The 19697-nt window shown below is 33.9% G+C and overlaps 1 protein-coding gene across 1 annotated transcript in view; it reads left to right on the forward strand.

The window, feature by feature from the left end:
• The window catches only part of LOC123546185 (CUB and sushi domain-containing protein 1-like), a 36251-nt gene that overhangs the window by 1728 nt on the left and 14826 nt on the right, over positions 1-19697 (forward strand). The window contains exons 2-8 of the mRNA XM_053550558.1: positions 1547-1613; positions 3303-4541; positions 6209-6385; positions 9344-9520; positions 14486-14662; positions 16238-16414; positions 17928-18104. Of these exons, the coding sequence (XP_053406533.1) occupies positions 1547-1613; positions 3303-4541; positions 6209-6385; positions 9344-9520; positions 14486-14662; positions 16238-16414; positions 17928-18104 (2191 nt within the window). The remainder of the gene's footprint in view (positions 1-1546; positions 1614-3302; positions 4542-6208; positions 6386-9343; positions 9521-14485; positions 14663-16237; positions 16415-17927; positions 18105-19697) is intronic.

Raw genomic sequence — 19697 nt, forward strand, 5'->3', positions numbered from 1 at the left:
CAGGAAAAGAATTAAAACTTCAGACACCAGCTAACAAATGGGCTTTGACAGCGGACTTAAATTGAGGGATACTATTAGCTTCTCTTAAATGCTTTAGCATTTCATTCCATAATGAGCAACCCTGATATGCAAATGACCTCTTACCAAAACCTTTAACCTTGGGCAGACAAACTCTTCCAGTGTCTGCAAATGATTCATTGAAATAATCCACCGACACTCTTTACCTAGTGGAATAATTATGAATTGAACTTAGTGGAATGAAATGCTCTCTAAGGTAACCTCGTGCTTTACCACTAGATATTTTGAACACATGGCACAACATGATTTGATCAATTCTTTTCGGAACAGGTAAACAAATTCAGCTTGACAAAATAACCCTGATCTGTTTGAGCTCGTACCTCTAAACCTAGCACAAATCTGATCATTTTATTTCATCGTACCACGTCATTTAGCCTTTTAACGTAGAGCTGATACTGCAAACGGAAGAAAAATATCCTTTCGACGGCAACTTGAAGCAATGTTTTAACAGATGAAATTTTTCTATAAATTCGGGTGGCGTATAACGCTTTCTGAAATTCTAGTCGCTAAAATCTTCAAATTTATAATACAGCCCGTTTTGCTCGAAAGACCACCTATATTTAGAGAAGCTTGTATTCAGAGACCACTTTTTTGTTCTTTTTTATGCTGTTAGAGAACAAATTATGTTGTATTTAGAGACCATCTGTGTTAAGAAACCACTCTTTGTCTTTTCTCTTAATGGATAGTGTACTGTATCTATAAACCAGTACGTTTTGGAAAGAAACTGTTTACCTTTTCTATAAAGATAAAATAAAAAACACAGAGGTTATGACTACAAAAATATAATGGCAACTTAAGGGTATAAAATGTCTTAACCGTTATGCCTGGGTAAACTATGCTACAGTTTAGTGATCTGTATTTTTGCCTTCACAATTCAAAGGATATGACCAATACTGTATCTGTTAAAAATTAAAATAACTTTTTCAAAGCGTTATAAACCGTCGACGATTGTAACGCATAAAGTTCTTGAAACATTTAATGCATCTTATATATATAAATGGTTGCCACCTGAAGTAACTCGACATGGCTGTCATTAATTCGGCAATCATCAGTGACTATCTCGAAATAAAGCATATAAATATGATTATATTATGTTGTCCATATGATAATAAATCCGTTAATGTCCAGCTGTGAGACGTTTCATAATAAATAAAATTTCCATAGTAGGTACGGTTTGTGTAGCAAATCGCCATATGATTTGTGATTTACCCATAGAATCAAGCAATGAGGACTTACCTGACTTCCAAATATTGTATATGTTCAGCAAAATAATCAAGCACAAGAACCTATCTTTTATGGCTGAATTTTCAGGATGTACAAAATTCATCGGACTTGAATTATGTTTTACAGTGTAGAAATTTTTTATCCGAGAATAAATAATTAAATTTAGACGTCAGTTGAGGAACCAGAGAAGGAATATTCTTTGAGATCGTTCTGAGAGATATATACAAAAGTGTATTCATATCAGTTTCAGAAGTATGCTGCGCTGGTCATGCTTATTTTAACGGATATAAGGATACTACGCACTGCAGAAGGTAAACAAAATATAGTACCATTTTTAAATTGTATCCTACCTTTACGCTTTGCTCTCTAAAGTTTGCAACGAAATAAAATCTTGCCGTACTTCTTTTTTTTTTGACTCATTTTTACAAAACGACGCCATCTTACTTCACAAACTGTTAATCTACGAAATCTCAACTGAAAGCCCCGACTTTTATATTTTCTTAGGCATGTTTACCTTTGGAGGCACAGACATCAATCAAGCAAAAAAAAAAAAAAAAAAAAAAAAAAAAAAAGATTTAGTTTGACTGAAACTGTTCAAATAAAAGTAACTAGCCGAAACATTTCCTGCGGCCAGATGCTATACAGACCAGAACTTGTTATGGATGTATTTGTGACCTCTAAAAAGTAACTTGTGGGTGAATAACGTGCTTGTTTTTTATTATACCATTACGCTTTAATGTAGGAAATATTATTCAAAACTACATGATTTATAAGTAGATCTATGAAATATGTATTTCTTAATTCTGAAAGTTATTTTTGAGCGAAGATAACGATGTTTCCTCATCATGTATAACGTAACTTTGAGCCCTACTGGTCACATTCCTTGACTTTTGAAATACTTTACTAGAGCTTTCACAAATGTGATTCATGCATTCACCTGGACTTTGTTGACAACATATGACCATAATCCAGGAAATTGAAGAACAATTAACACATAAATCCTAATGCACAACTAGGTATCAATATTGATCATTGTTGAAAGTTTGAATAAATTATATGAAATAATGAATGAGGAATTAAGGTCACAACATTTCTCTATATATCATATAGAGTGCTAGCAATGTTGCAAAAACGGCGTTCCATAAAATTAATGCGATAAGCCAACCGTATATCGGTGAAAAGTCACGTGAAATCACCTAGTACCCCATGTGCTACACTACTTGTTGCATTTCAATATCGACGCCTCATAATTAGAAGGGCGTAAGTGGAAAATCATAGTTTTCGGCAAAATGAAAAAAAAAAAACTGTCTATGACAGATACATCCTTCTAATTCTAAGGGCGTAAGCGGACCCTCCTGGTACAACATTTAAGTGCAGATATGCCCTTCTATTACTATGTCACTATATTATTGTTGATTTTGGTCAACATAGCAGTTTGTAACAAAAACAAATTAATAGAATTATGCCCCTTGGTATGTAGTTTCAAAAAATGTATAATTCATAAAAGGGCGTAACTAACACTTACGCCCTTCTTATTCTGGGGCGTCGATATACCTGTAAGGAAAAGCAAAGCACCTCTTACGCCACTGTACAATGTGACCCCATTTAAATTAGTAAGATGATTAGTGCAAAAACGAGACATTAGACCTATTTGTGTAGATCGTAACTACCATGAAATTTATGAAAATACACATTATATTTTTTTTTATTGTCTGTCGTCGAAACCATACACATCTCTTTTTCCGACAGGATTTAAATCTGCTACAAATTTGATCAGCCAAAAGGCTTAATTTCCACGAAAAGTTGTCACTTTTATAGAATTTAATACATGTGTTTTTGAAAGAACCGTGTACATTTGTGTAGAGACCGCTATTGAACATAACATTTTAAAATACGTTATATTTTCTAAAGGCAAACTTAAAATAAAAATTAATCCCTTATACAATTATAGTTATTATTTAGGTATATGTTATATTTAAGACGAAATTTGTCTATTCTAGGAACACTTGGTCGAGAGTTTTACATCGGAGTGCTAAAGCCGTATGACATAAATTCCATACACAATGTTACCCTGCTAATTACATCAGCAAACAACAGCGGCAATATACACATTCAAGTACCGCATTTACAAATAAATACAACAAGTAGGTTTAATGGTAATTTCGAGTTTAACTTACCGAAGTCGATCATTCAGTCGACTAACAACACAGTGGAACACAGAGGAATTCGCGTGAAAACTGACGTTGATATTTCACTCTTAGTTTCGACATCTGGTTCTAGTGACGTCTACGAGACATTTCTAGCACTTCCGACGACCATATTGTCAAGTTCTTACATTATATCGTCGTATACAACAACGACATATTATAAAAGCTTTAATAGTAATTTTTTGATAGTAGCCACAGAGCCAAACACAACTGTGTCTCTAACAAGCACACATCTTGGTCAGTTTTCACAATCGGTATCCATGAATCAATATGACACATGTCTTTATGGGTCTGTTCAAGATGTTAGTGGCATTACCATACGAAGTAATAAAGCTATCGCCGTTTTTTCCGGACATGAAGCTACAGGCGTACCATATAATTGCGCATATGGCCGTTATCTAGTTGAACAACTTTTGCCTATCAAAATGTTTGGTCACGAATTTATTGTTCCGCCTGTCGCACCTAAATCTGGGTTCGTGGTTAGAATATATAGCGCAGAACAAAACACCACTTTGCATTATATCAATTCAACGAGTTATGGAAGAGAAGTACTAAGAGAACCAGACCGTTTTTATGAACTTCTTTGCGCGAACGAACCAATTAAAATTCAGTCAGACAAACCAGTGCAAGTTGTATTGTACAGCACTTGTTACTCATACAACTCTACAAGTAAGTTAGGGGACTCTTTCATGACAATTATTCCTGCAATACAACAATATAAAAATACATATCATTTCACCATGCCTTCACTATTTGGTGGATATGGTTATCTGGCTATAACGGCAAATACATCACACATGACAACAGGTCTAAGACTAGATGGACAACTTATACATGATCAAATATACAGATATGACGCATCGCCTCTTAGGGGCAATTATTCCGTGCGCATATATAATGTAACTGCTGGAGTTCATACATTAGAAAATGTGAATGGAACATTGTTTGGAGCATGGCAATATGGATTTGCGATGGGTTCCGACGGAGCATATGGCACTATTGTTGGAATGGACGCAATCCCTATAAATGCAGGTAAATATGTTTTCCGTAAAGCTGTCAGATAATAACTGCTGGTAGTCTTAAATCTTTATCAATCACATTCACTACTCTTGAAAACCTTCTGCATATTCAGTGAACAGTACCAACCACACATATTATTACTTTCAATAAAATCTATACTAAATCGCATACTATTGATAATTACATCGACATATTTTTAGCTCACCTGTCACAAAGTGACAAGATGCGTTTTTATGATCGCGCGGCGTCCGTCGTCCGTCGTTCGTGCGTCAGTGCGTCCGTGCGTAAACTTTTGCTTGTGACCACTCTAGAGGTCACATTTTTTCATGGGATCTTTATGAAAGTTGATCAAAATGTTCATCTTGATAATATCTAAGTCAAGTTCGAAACTGGGTCATGTGCGGTCCAAAACTAGGTCAGTAGGTCTAAAAATAGAAAATCCTTGTGACCTCCCTAGAGGCCATATTTTTCAATAGATCTTCATAAAAATTGGTCAGAATGTTCATCTTGATGATATCTAGTTCTAGTTTGAAACTGGATTACGTGCCATCAAAAACTAGGTCAGTAGGTCAAATAATAGAAAAACCTTGTGACCTCTCTAGAGTTTATATTTTTCATGGGATCTCTATGTAAGTTGGTCTGAATATTTATCTTGATGATATCTAGGTCAAGTTTGAAACTGGGTCAATTGCGGTCAAAAACTAGGTCAGTAAGTTTAAAAATAGAAAAACATTGTGACCGCTCTAGAGGCCACATTTTTTAATGGATCTTATGAAAATTGGTCTTAATGTTCAACTTGATGATATCTAGGTCAAGTTCGAAACTGGATCACGTGCGATCAAAAACTAGGTCAGTAGGTCTAAAACTAGTAAAACCTTGTGACCTCTCTAGAGTCCATACTTTTCAATGGATCTTCATCAAAATTGGTCAGAATGTTCACTTTGATGATATCTAGTTTAGTTCGAAACTGGGTCATTTGCCATTAAAAACTAGGTCAGTAGGTCAAATAATAGAAAAAACTTTGTGACCTCTCTAGAGGCGACATTTTTCATGGGATCTGTATGAAAGTTGGTCTAAATATTCATCTTGATGATATATAGGTCAAGTTCGAAAGTGGGTCAACTGCGGTCAAATCTAGGTCAGTAGGTCTACGTCGTCCGTGTGTCCGTGCATAAACTTTTGCTTGTGACCACTCTAGAGGTCACATTTTTCATGGGATCTTTATGAAAGTTGGTCAGAATGTTCATCTTGATGATATCTAGGTCAAGTTCGAAACTGGGTCATGTGCGGTCCAAAACTAGGTCAGTTGGTCTAAAAATAGAACATCCTTGTGACCTACTTGGTGGTTTTTAATAAAACTTAGCCACAATGAACTGGGTTGCGTGTGGACAGGTGAGCGATTTAGGACCAGCATGGTCCTCTTGTATATGTTGTTATTACAGCTTTTGTCAAAACAGATGCACTTCAGTGATATTATTATTTTATGTAGAACAGTGACTGTTTTCAGCTTAGGAGATTTATAAAGAAAGTAAAATGAAATTTATGAAACCGTGACAAACATTCTATATTGACCGTAAAGCAAAGATCAGAAGATAAATCTGTGAAAGGTAGATGTATGGTTAAGTGCCATTTTTACCATACCACGTTGAATCAAGGCACTATGTTTTGCTTACATTTAGACTGTGGAAAACCGCCGCCACCCAAGAAGGGCAATGTCGCGACTCCTAATGGTACAAAATATCTCAGCCAGGCTGTATACAACTGTAACTATGGATACGTCCTTCAGGGTGAAAGTAAAAGAGTATGTAACAACTCTATGGACTGGAGTGGAACAACACCAACATGCTTAGCAAAAGGTTACATCAAATAATTATTTTACTCTTACTTGATGCTATTTACTTGTAAATGGTAATTCTCGATATTTGCCTAATACATTGTATGTACATGTAATTGTTTTAAGATATTTTAATACATCAATAATGTCGTTAAATTATTTAAAAGCTCCTTTGTAAAAATGTAAATATGAGAATGGATACGTTCTTTAAGGAGAAACACAAAAATATGTAACAATTCGAAAAACAGGAATTGACAAATCTCGACATGCGTCTCGAACGAAAGAATAAATCTGACTCTAGGACTCATTAATTCATAAATTTTTATCACAGAAATATGAACCACATCAGAGGATGTCGTCACGGATCATGTTACAATTACCTTGCGATAATGTGAAAGAAAATACCATGTACAGAACTGTTCTAGCACTTACATTAGGCAGGTTGATGCTATACGACAAATGAAACCTACTGTTCTTTACCAATAATTAATCAGTCGCTGACCGACCTATATTTTGATAAGCTCTATGATTTTGTATGTTGTGATAATCTCCAAACAAAGTAATTCCTATATTTTAAAACCACAGTAATACAAAACTGTAACCATTGTTTCATCCGAGTTTTCTGTAACAAATGTTTTCCTTGATTTCTCCTTTAGTCACTGACATTCATATCATACATCAGACTATAAAACTCAAAGATTATTAAAAGTATATATAGGGGCATCCGTGGCCGAGTGACTTCAAATCACTTGCCCCGCATCGAAGTGGGTTCGAGCTTCACTCGAGGCGTTGAATTCTTCATGTGAGAAAGCCATCAATCTGGCTAACGGAAGGTCGTTGGTTCTACCCAGGGGCCCGCCCGTGATGAAATAACGCACGGAGGGGCACCTGGGGTCTTCCCCTACCATCAAAACTGGAAAGTCGCCATATGACCGCAATTGTGTCGGTGCGACGTTAAACCTAAAAAAACAATTGTTAACGTTTGTATCAACTAAAGGATGACACGTCAGGATATATATCATACTACCAGAATCCTTGAATGGATAAGGAACTGCTTTTTTGGTCGAAATGGTCCCGCACAAAATCTTCAAAGGCACCAATTAAATCGCCCCGCTAAACTTAGATCCGTCGTACGCCTTCAGACAGGACTGGTCTGCTCGAATTTCCACCAGATATAACTGAGCCATGCCATGAGAAAACCAACATAGTAGCTTTGCGACCAGCATGGATCCAGACCAGCCTGCGCATCAGCGCAGTCTGGTCAGGATCCATGCTGTTCGCTCTCATAGTCTATTCCAATTAGAGAAACCGTTAGCGAACAGCAAGGATCCTGACCAGACTGCGCGGATGCGCAGGCTAGTCTGGATCCATGCTGGTTGCAAAGCCACTATGTTGGTTTTCTCATGGCGCGGTGCAATTATTGTTCTGCATTTACACAATAAATGCAAAAATGATTAAGAGTCTGACACTGAGGAGACGATACATATCTAAATACACCTTGGGTAGTTTTGTTGCATAATGTTGGCTCGTTTTCCTTGAAACGACACTTGTTTCTTATAAATTCCCCCTATAAATATTAAAATATTGTTTTCTTTTAAATGATACGCAAACCAGGTTTGTGGAAGGAAAAGTACTGATATAAATTTACATCCTATCTTTTTATGATAGTAATTGTTTCATCTTTGTTTCATTAGTTTTTGAATGTAATGCTATTTTCGCGACTCAGATGGGTTTTACAGTTATACGGCACTAAGTTCAGAACAGTTACAATGAACTGCTCACTGAAATCACGGAGTGTTAGTAGAATTTGCTAATTGAAAATGGTTTGTATTATGCCTATACCAGGAATGTTTTGTTTAAAAAAGTTAGGCATTATGAAGTACAGAGATTCAATTACAATGTAAATGTAATAACGGATACATACTTGAAGGGCAAATTACGATAATGAGTAGAGCCTCCTGTATCTGGAATGGAGCAACTCAATAACTAATCGAATACATAGAATGGTTTTGGATTGTGTACGTAAAATAATGATCTCTAGACCAACGCCTCAATCTACCACATCCAGGAAACCTGTGTGTTCTATGAATAGCAATTTCCTTTTATTTCTGACTAACTGCCCTAAACAATGGTCATAATGGAAATATAAATTTTAAATATCTCATCCAGAAAATAAATATGAGCCATGCCATGAGAAAACCAACATAGTGGCTTTGCGACCAGCATCCTTGCAGTCTGGTCAGGATCCATGCTGTTCGCTAACGGTTTCTCTAATTGCAATAGGGGTTGAAAGCGAAGAACATGGATCCTGACCAGACTGCGCGGATGCGCAGGCTGGTCTGGATCCTTGCTGGTCGCAAACGCACTATGTTGGCGCGGCTCATATAGTCACTGATCAATACATTCTTTAAGGGGACATCTCTACAGTATGTAACGCTTCCGTCGACTGGAATGCATTTTCGGTGTATTACTAACCCTCAGGCGGTTGTGGAAAGCTTGCGGCTTCAAGAACAAAGAATAAATTAATTCCCTTTTAAACAAAATTGTTATGAATGTAAAATGGAAACACTGTACCTATAAATCTCTCCCACCCTAGCTACCACACTTCATTTCTTTTCTCATCAGACCAGTAATATAAAAATTCTTCGATGGGTGCACAAAGAAAGCAAAATGTTTCCTACCTGAAATTGATCGAACTAGAGCAAATTAACGAAAAAGACAGCAACATTCATTTTATCATTGACATTCATATTCCAAGCAAACAACAAACAAGCATTATCGTAGTAAAACAATATGAACTGCATTTACTGTCTTTTCTGTCTTTTTCTTTATCAAATATCAAGTTTATTTGTGCAAGGAAAATAAACGAGTAAACTCATTTCACGGGCCTCAAAAGTGATGATCCCATTCTTCCATATTACTATACAGGGTATGTGTAATCGTTCCGTTAATTGACTTTCGGTGTATTTCTAACCTTCAGATTGTGGAAAGCTTTCGGCACCAAGCAATGGCAATGTCATGACTCCTAATGGTACAAAATATCTAAGTCAAGCTGAATACAAATGCATCTTTGGATACGTTCTTCGAGGTGAAATAAGGAGAATTTGCAACGCTTCTGGTAACTGGAGTGGAACATCACCAACATGTGAGGCTAAAGGTATTTACCAAGCATAAGTTATCGATACTTCATAAGTCTGTATGTTTTAACAATGCTTAATAGTAGTTCATCTTGATATTTTAACAAATCAAAACCGATGTCTGTCTGTCAACATTTAGTTTATGTATGCGATAGAGGCTGTATTTTTCAACTCATCTTCATGAAAATTTGTCAGAATGTTAAACTTAATGAAATCTAGGCCAAGTTCGAAAATGGGTCATCTGGGGTTAAAAACTAGATCACTAGGTCAAATCAAAGAAAAACATTGTGTATGCGATAGAAGCTTTATTTTTCAATTTATCTTCATACATTTTGGTCAGAGTGATAACCTTGATAAAATCTAGGTCAATTACGAAAATGGGTCATCTGGGGTCAAAAACTAGGTCACTAGATCAAATCAAATAAAAAACCTTGTGTATGCCATAGAAGCTGCATTTTTCAATTGATCTTCATGAATTTTGGTCAGAATGATTGCCTTGATAAAATCTAGGTCAAATTTGAATATGGGTTATCTTGGGTCAAAAACTAGGTCACTAGGTCATATCAAAGGAAAACATTGTGTATGCATTTTACAACGAATCTTCGTGAATTTCAGTCAGAATAATAGCCTTCATGAAATCTAGGCCAAGTTCGAAAATAGATTATCTGGAGTCAAAAACTAGGTCAGTAGGTTAAATAAAAGAAAAACCTTGTGTATGCGTTAGAAGCTGTATTTTTCAATTGATCTTCATGCATTTTGGTCAGAATAATTGCTTTGATGAAATCTAGGTCAGGTTTGAATATGGGTCATCTTGGATCAAAAACTAGGTCACTAGGTCATATCAAAGGAAAAGCTTGTGTATGCAAAAGGGACTGCATTTTACACTTAATCTTCATGAAATTTGATCAAAATGTTTACCTTGATGACATCTAGGCCAAGTTTGAATGTGGGTCATCTGTGGTCAAAAACTAGGTCACCCGGTCAAATTAAAGAAAAACCTTGTGTAGGCAATAGGGGCTGCATTTTACACTGGATATTCAAATATTTAATCAGAATGATTGCCTTGATGAAATCTAGAAGTAGTTTGAATATGGGTCACCAGGGATCAAAAACTAGGTCACTAGCTCAAATCAAAGAAAAACATTGAGTATGCGACAGAGGCTGCATTTTTCAACTGATCTTCATGCATTTTTGTCAGAATAATTGCCTTGATAAAATCTAGATTAAGTTCGAAAATGGGTCATCTGGGATAAAAAACTAGGTCACTAGATCAAATCAAGGAAAAAGCTTTTGTATGCAATAAGGGCTGCATTTTACACTGGATTTTCATAAAATTTAGTCAGAATGGTTGCCTTGATGAAATCTAGGTCAAGTTCGAATACAGATTATCTGGGATCAAAAACTAGTTCACTAGATCAAAACAAAGAAAAACCTTGTGTATGCGATAGAGGCTGTATTTTTCAATTGATTGATCTTCATGAAATATGGTCAAAATAATAGCCTTGATGAAATCTAGGTTAAGTTTGAATATGGGTCATCTTGGGTCAAAAACTAGGTCACTAGGTCAAATCAAATAAAATACTTGTTTACACTCAAGATTTTTGCTCCAATTTTAATGAAAATTGGTCAGAATATCTGTTTCAATGAAATCCCTAGGTCAAATATGTTAATACTGTTATGATGTGTTTCTCAGGTGAGCGACCTAGGGCCATCTTGGCCCTCTTGTTTCTTGTATAAATCTTTGTAAACATGAAATGGTTTAACAACCTTTTCATCAAAATCTCTTACCCATCACATTGCAAAAATTATCAGTGTTTGTTCTGGACATTATTTTACATAAAACTTTTCAATACAGTAGGATAAATGACCGATTGAAAACCCTAAAGACCTGGTTACAATTGTTCTACCTAAATACAAATGTCATTTACATTATTCTATATCTGCAAAGTATAAATAAATCACCTTTGCGAGTACCATGGTATTAAAAAAGATATAAGGTAAAGGTAGATTTCCTGGAAGTAAAGAGTACAGCAAAGACAACCATATATTTTTAGTATAAATGTATCATAAAATAATAAGGGTGTCCCTGATTTGCTCCGAGAAATAATAGATACAAACAATCACTCAAACAATAAACAAATAAAAAAGTATCGGTGAAAAGAAATCAGAAAATGTACAATAAAGGAACGGTTTCAAAGAAAATATTAAGTGTTAGGAAAGTGAAGCATATTGACTGGAAAAGTATTTTCTACAACCGTCATCGCAACGACAGATAGTACAATAAGAAGCTTCCATTGTTATTTTTAAAACGACTGGTATGAAAATAAAATGTATTCAAATGTACGTTAAGCCCATGAAATTTGTGCGATTTTTGCAATATGTGAAAAATCTTATTATTTTTTGCGAGTTCCCAGATAACATGGAAATAATGTGCCTTTACATCTCTAAAGACCAAACCCCATCCCATTTCTGTTCTCATCATCAGACCACCAATATAAAAGTCCTTACATTAGTTCAAACAGAAAGTAAAATGCTTTCTAAACGGAAATGAATCTAAGTAGAGCTAAAGAACGAAAACAAAGCAATTCTCATTTCAATCATTTGGTATTTATGTTCTAAGAAAACAACAAACATCATGATAAAAAATGTACTGAATAAGCTGTCATTTTCTTCATTAGATATCATTTTTATCTTTTAATATAAAATAACTATACATGTTTTACCTGTGCAAGGAAAATATATTGGTTTACCCTTTTCAGGGGCCTGAAAAGAGTAATCGTTTCATTATACTAGGTATGTGTGACCGTTTGTTAATTGAATTCCGGTGTATTTCTAACCCTATAAGATTGTGAAAAACTTTCGGCACCAAGCAATGACAATTTATGCGTATATATGTGTTAACAATGCACCATAGTAGGTCAGTTTTATATTGTAACAATGTCAATGCAAATACCTAAGAAAGAACACGATCTTCGAACAACAGTTAAACTAGCAAAACTAGAAAGAAAATCATTGAAAAAGTTTGTCTTCGTGGTAATGTCGTATTGTTTATTTTTATTGAATTAATCTTTGTAAACTAGACATGGTTAAACATCTTTATCATGAAACTAACGCTCTTGTCCATTTGTTTACCGAAATGATCAGTGTAATTGACTGGACAGTATGTTACGTAAACCTAAGTAATTAAAGTCGTTCAACTGTCATTTACATAATTCAGTATCTGCAAAAAATAAACCAGTTACCTGTACCAGTAGCATTGATTTTCAAGACAGTTTTGTCTGTAATGGCTTCCTCTTTAACTGACTACCTAATAAAATGTGTCAACTGCTGGCTCTTTTATCAACTTATTTAACGGATACCTGTCAAAGAACGCGTAATCCGGAATAACTCGGTCTTAGAAATAAAATGATGGTAATATGTTTCATGAAGTCATAAAGACTAGTATGAAAATGAAATACATTTTATTGAACAACTATGAGACTTTCAACGAAAACCTTTTTTTATCACTTATTGAAGCTTAGATTATATTTAGCTTTCAAGATCAAACATTTTTGGAACGTCATAACATAATAGTGTGTTCGTGAACTGTTCCGGGAAAAATAGTTGCAGACGCAGTTACACAAACTAGAAAGAAATAACTTGTGAACCTAATCAAAACAGCGGTACACAGAAATCAGAAAATGTATGAAAAAGGAACCCTTTAAATGAAAATAGTAAGTGTAAGGAAAGTGAAAGAAACTCTTAAATTAAGAAGATATTTACTGGAAGTCCTCATCGCATCGATAGATTACCGCATCGATAGATAGAACATTAATAAGTTTCCAATATAAAGTTTTGAAACGACTGATATCAACAAATAAGTAAGTGTTTAAATGTAAGTTAAGCCCATCAAACTTTGGCGATTTTAGCAATATGTGTGAAGAATCTATTGAGCATCTTTTTTGGGAGTGCCCAAAAGAAATCAGAAAATGTACAAGAAAGGAACCCTAAAAAGGAAAATAGTAAATGTGAGGAAAGTGGAAGAAACTCATAGATTTAGAAGATATTGACTAGAAAACCTCGCCGCATCGATATATAGAACATTAAAAAGTTTCCAATCCACTGGTATAACCAAATAAATAAGTATCTAAATTTAAGTTATGCCCATCAAGCTTGGGCGGATTTAGCAATACATGTGAAGAATATATTGATCATCCTTTTGGGCGTGCCCAAAATTACAACATATATGAAAAGAAATAAATAAGTATCTTAAAATGACATGAATATAGAAGTTAATTCAAAAAACATTATACTATGCTTTTCTAAAATCAACGGTAGATAATGATTAGAAAGAAATATTTGCTTTGTAAGATCGCCATGTAGGTTTTATATTTCTACGATGACATTTAGGGAAAATGCCATCTTACAAACATTTCAGGAAACTCCTTAAAGAAATGATTTTGAAAAAGATGTGACGTTAGTAAATAATTAAGTTTTAATACACAACTACATGTGGTATCTAATCAATCGAACATTTTAAATAATTAATAAAAAACAAAGAATGAACAATTCTCTTTTCAACATCATAGTTATGAAGGAAACATGGAAACACTATACCCATATCAGACCACCAGTATAAATAGTCTTCCATGTGTGCAAATTATTTGAAAATGATCTGAATAGAGCAAAATAACAAAAAAAGATAGCAATTTTCATTTTATAATTGATATTTATATTCAGTGCAAACAGGAAACTAAATGGTAACAGCATCAAAGTTACACGATATGAACTGCTTTTACTGTCTTTTTCGTACATATCGTAATGATGCTTTTTAATCTGTAAACATGTTTTACTTGCGCAAGTAAGCAATGCCATTTTTTTGGAGGGAGGGTGGGGTGGGGGGGGGGGGGGGTGCTTAAAAAGTAATTATCTCATTTTTCCATACGCTTATACTGAATAAGTGTGACAGTTTGTTAATTGACATTCTGTGTATTACTAACCCTCAGAGTGTGGAAAGCTTTTGGCACCAAGCAATGGCAATGTCATGACTCCTAATGGCACAAAATATCTCAGTCAAGCTGAATACAAATGCAACTATGGATACGTATTTCGAGGTGAAGTAAGGAGAATTTGTAATGCTTCTGGTAACTGGAGTGGAACAACACCAACATGTGAGGCTAAAGGTATTTACCAAATATATGTTATAGATAACGTAATGCGTATGCATGTTTAACAATGTTTCATAGAAGGTCAGCTTTATATTGTAAAAATATTGATACCTATGAAAAACGCGATCTTCGAATAACATTTTAACTAGCAAAACTAGAAAGAAAGTCATTGCGAAGTTTTGCCTTCGTTGTAATGTCGTATTGTATTTCTTGTATTAGTCTCTGTTAACAAGAAATGGTTCAACAAATTTATCATGAAGCTCTCTTGTCCATCAGTTACCTGAATAATCAGTGTAATTGATTGGACATTATGTTATGTAAACCTATTCAATAAAAAAAAATTAATGACTAATGTAAACCCTATACAATCATCTGATTAAAGTTGTTCTTCCTACGTTCCTCTGTCATTCACATCGTTCTATATCTTTAAAAAATAAACCTGTCACCTGTGAGAGTACGATTTTCAGAAGAGATAAAAAAGGTAAGGATATATTTACCGGAAGTAAAGAGCACAGCAAAGACAGCCAGAGCCAAGCATCGAAAAGTAGGTCCGCAACAAAAAGAACTTTAGTGGAATGATATAGGAGATGGATTGCTTGAAAAATACAACAAGTACATTTCATTATATGTATGGTGTAAATTGGGAATAAGAAATAAAAAGGTTATGTAAAATGTTTAAACATTAAGTAAGCCACATTTTGGTAGTGGATTACTGACATCGTTGTTATTCTGACAAAACCATTTTTCGAGATTCCGTTCTAATATCCATCACAACGTTCAGAAAGGCGGTGTAGGAATGATTTTCAATAAAATCTGTAAAAGATCATTTGGAAGCAAAAAATGCAACCAAGAAGAATAATAGCAGACTCGAATTGAATGAGTCTGTTCATGAGAGGTAATGGAATGTGCAACATCTCTAAAGCCCACTAACACCGGCTTAAGCGGAACTCTATTACACATATGTTGAATGGACTCCATGATCTGAAAGGACCAGAAAATATAGCAACACTGAATCCAAATACGGGCATACTTTTTACAGCCGCCACACGGCACTTAAAGATTGCTGTTGTGATAGTTAATAAAATATGTAAAACATTTTTGTCTGTAATAGCTTCCTCTTTAACTGACTACTACATACAATGTATCAACTGCTGTCTCTTTTATCAGCTCGTCATAAATGTTTTATTGTGGACATTAAACGGAGAACCTGATAAGAAACACGTAATCTATAATAACTTGATCTTAGAATTAAAATTGATGGACATACAGAATTTCAAAAAGACAAGGATAATAAAAAAATGTATTTTATTGAACAACTATATGACTTTCAATGAAACGATTTTATAATTGACATTTATATACATAGCAAACAACAAACAAATGGTAACAGCATCATAAATAAACAATATGTGTTGAATTTACTGCCCTTTTCTCCATTGCATATCATAATAATGCTTTTATATCTGTAAACATTTTTACTTGCGCAAAGAAAACAATAAAGATTAATCTTATGATGGGCCTTAAAAAGTAATGATATCTTTTTTTCCTATGACTATGCTGGGTAAATGTAACAGTATTACTAACCTTCAGATTGTGGAAAGCTTTCGGCACCAAGCAATGGCAATGTCATGAATCCTAATGGTACAAAATATCTCAGTCAAGCTGAATATAAATGCGAATACGGATATGTACTTCAAGGTGAAATAATGAGAATTTGTAACGCTTCTGGTAACTGGAGTGGAACAACACCAACATGTGAGGCTAAAGGTATTTACCAAATATCAGTTATGGATACTTAATGCTCGTGCATTTTGTAACAATATTTCGTACAAGGTCAGCTTTATTTGTAACAATATCAATATCGATTAAGAAATACGATCCTGGAGAACGACATTGTGAAGTTTTGTCTTTTTTTTCGTTCGGTATTGTTTTTTTTTAAATTGTATCAGTCTTTGTAAACATGAAACGGTTTAACATCTTTATCATCAAACTCTGTTGTACATCAGTTTACCTAAATGATCTGACATTATATATATTACGTAAACCTATAATTCAATAAAATAAGATTAATGAGTGTTCTGCAAAAAGAATAAACTAGTCACCTTTGAAGGTTTCATGATATTCAAAAGAAGAATAAAAGGTAAGGGCAGATATCCAGAGTAAAATGCACAGCAAAGACAGACAGAGTCATACATTGTAATCAGAATCTTTAGTGGAATAATACAGCGGATACGTACAACAAGAACATTCACTTATATGCAAGATGTACACTGGGGATAGGTAGAAAAAGGTTGCGGGGGATGTTTCATCATTAAATAAGCCACATTGAAGTAGTGGACTAGAAAACCTCACCGCATCGATAGATAGAACATTAAGATGTTTCCAATATAAATTTTTGAAACGACTGGTATCAACAAATAAATAAGTATTTAAATGTAAGTTAAGCCCATCAAACTTGGCGATTTTAGCAATATGTGTGAAGAATCTATTGAGCATCTTTTTTTTTGGAGTGCACAAAAATACAACCTATATGAACAGAAATAAATAAGTATCTAAACAAAAGACATGAATATAGAAGTTAATTCAGAAAATGTATGCTTTGAAAAATACAAAAACACTGAAAATGTTTAGAAAGCAGTATTTGCTTTGTAAGATCGCCGTGTAGGTTTTATATTTCTACGACGATGAAGCTCCTAAGATAAAAAATTGATTTTGAAAAAGATTTTGACGTTAGTAAATAATTAAATTGAAATACACAACTACAAGTGGTATCTAATTAAACTAACACCATAAATAATAAATAAAAAAAAAAACAACTAAGAATGAACAAATTCTCTTTTCAACATCATAATTTGGAAGGTAACATGGAAACGCTATACCCATATCAGACCACCAATATGAAAAGTATTCCATATGTGCAAAAAGAAAGCAAAATGTTTCCTATTTGAAAATGATCTGAATAGAGCAAAATAACAAAACAGATAGCAATTTTCATTTTATAACTGATATTGATATTCAAAGCAAACAACTAACAAAAATGGTAACAGCATTATAGTTAAACAATATGAACTAAATTTACTTCTTAGTCTTTTTCTTCATTACATAATTAATCATAATAATGCTTTTTAAACTGTAAACAAGCTTTACTTGTGCTAGGAAAATAAACGAGATAACTCCTTTGAGGGGCCTTAAAAAGTGATGAGCTCATTTTTTTTTCATAATAATACTGGGTAAGTGTAACAGTTTGTTAATTGACTTTCGGTGTATTGCTTACCGTCAGATTGTGGACAGCTTTCGGCACCAATCAATGGCTATGTTATGACTCGTAATGGTACAAAATATCTCAGTCAAGCTGAATACAGTTGCAACTATGGATATATACTTCGAGGCGAAATAAGGAGAATTTGTAGCGCTTCTGGTAACTGGAGTGGAACAACACCAACATGTGGGGCTAAAGGTATTTATCAAATATAAGCTATAGTTAACTTATGCACTGCTTTAACAATGCTTCAAAGTAGGTCAGCTTTATATTGTAACAATGTTAATACGTATTTAAAACACGATCTTCGAATAACAGTTAAACTAGCAAAACTAGAAAGAATATCATTGCAACGTTTAGTCTTCATGGTAATGTCGTATTGTGTTTTCTTGTATTCGTCTTTGTAAACAAAAAATGGTTCAACAAATTGATCATCAGATTCTTCTGTCCATCAGATACCTGAATAATAAGTGTAATTGACCGGACGTTGTGTTACATAAACCTATTCAATATAATAAGATTAACGGACTACTCACGACATTGTTAGCCTGACATCGATGCAAAACTACATTTTCAAAATTCCGTTAATGTGTGTCTCTCCTAATATCCAGTAAATCTTTTAGAAGTCGGGACGGGCGGGGTTGTAGTGCTTTTTGGCTTCCTCTTTAACTGACTACTTCATGAAATATGTCAACTGCTCGGCTCTTTTATAAGATTTCCGTTTATGTTTTATTATGGATATTAGACGGAGAACATGTCAATAAACACGTTATCTGGAATAACTCGACCTTAGAATTAATATGATTGAAATACAGTATTTCATAAAAACTGGTATGAAAACGAAAAACATTTGATTGAACAACTGTAACTTGTAACGAACACTTTTTGATCACTTACTGAACCTTAGATTTTGATTAAACAGTTTTTGAATGTCATAAGAAAGTGTGTTCGCGAATTGTTCCGGGAAAATAGTTATAGACGTAGTTATATAAGCAAGAAACAAAAAACTTATGAACATAATCAATATAATGGTACAAATAAATCAGAAAATGTAAGAAAGGAACCCTTAAAATGAAAATAGTAACTGTGAGGAAAATGGAAGAAACTTTAATTAAAAATTTAGAAGATATTGACTAGAAAACATCACCGCATCGATATATAGAACATTAAGAAGTTTCCATAAGAAGGTTTAAAACGACTGGTATAACCAAATAAATAAGTATTTAAATGTAAGTTATGCCCATCAAACTTGAGCGAATTTAGCAATATAGGTAAAGAATGTCTTGAGCATATTTTGGGAGTGCCCAAAATTAAAACCTATATGAAAAGAAATAAATAGGTATCTTAAAAAGACATGAATAAAGAAGCTAATTCAGAAAATATATGCTTTAGTAAAATAAACGGCACAAAATGTTGAGAAAGCAATATTTGCTTTGTAAGATCGGCATGTATGTTTATATATTGCTACGATGACATATAGGAAAACTGCCGTCTTACAAACATTTCAAGAAACCTCTTAAATAAAGAAATGATTTTGAAACATATGTGACGTTAGTAAATAATTAAGTTTAAATGCACAACTACATGTGGTATCTAATCAAACAAAGACTTTAAATAATTAATAAAAAAACAAAGAATGAACAATTCTCTTTTCAACATCATAGTTATGAAGGTAACTTGTAAACACTATACCCATATCAGACCACCAGTATAGATAGACTTCCATGTGTGCAAAAAAAGAAAGATGTTTCCAATTTGAAAATGATCTGAATAGCTCAAATGAACAAAAAA

This window comes from Mercenaria mercenaria, chromosome 9 (assembly GCF_021730395.1).
Source record: "Mercenaria mercenaria strain notata chromosome 9, MADL_Memer_1, whole genome shotgun sequence".
NCBI classification, from domain to species: Eukaryota; Metazoa; Mollusca; class Bivalvia; order Venerida; family Veneridae; genus Mercenaria; species Mercenaria mercenaria.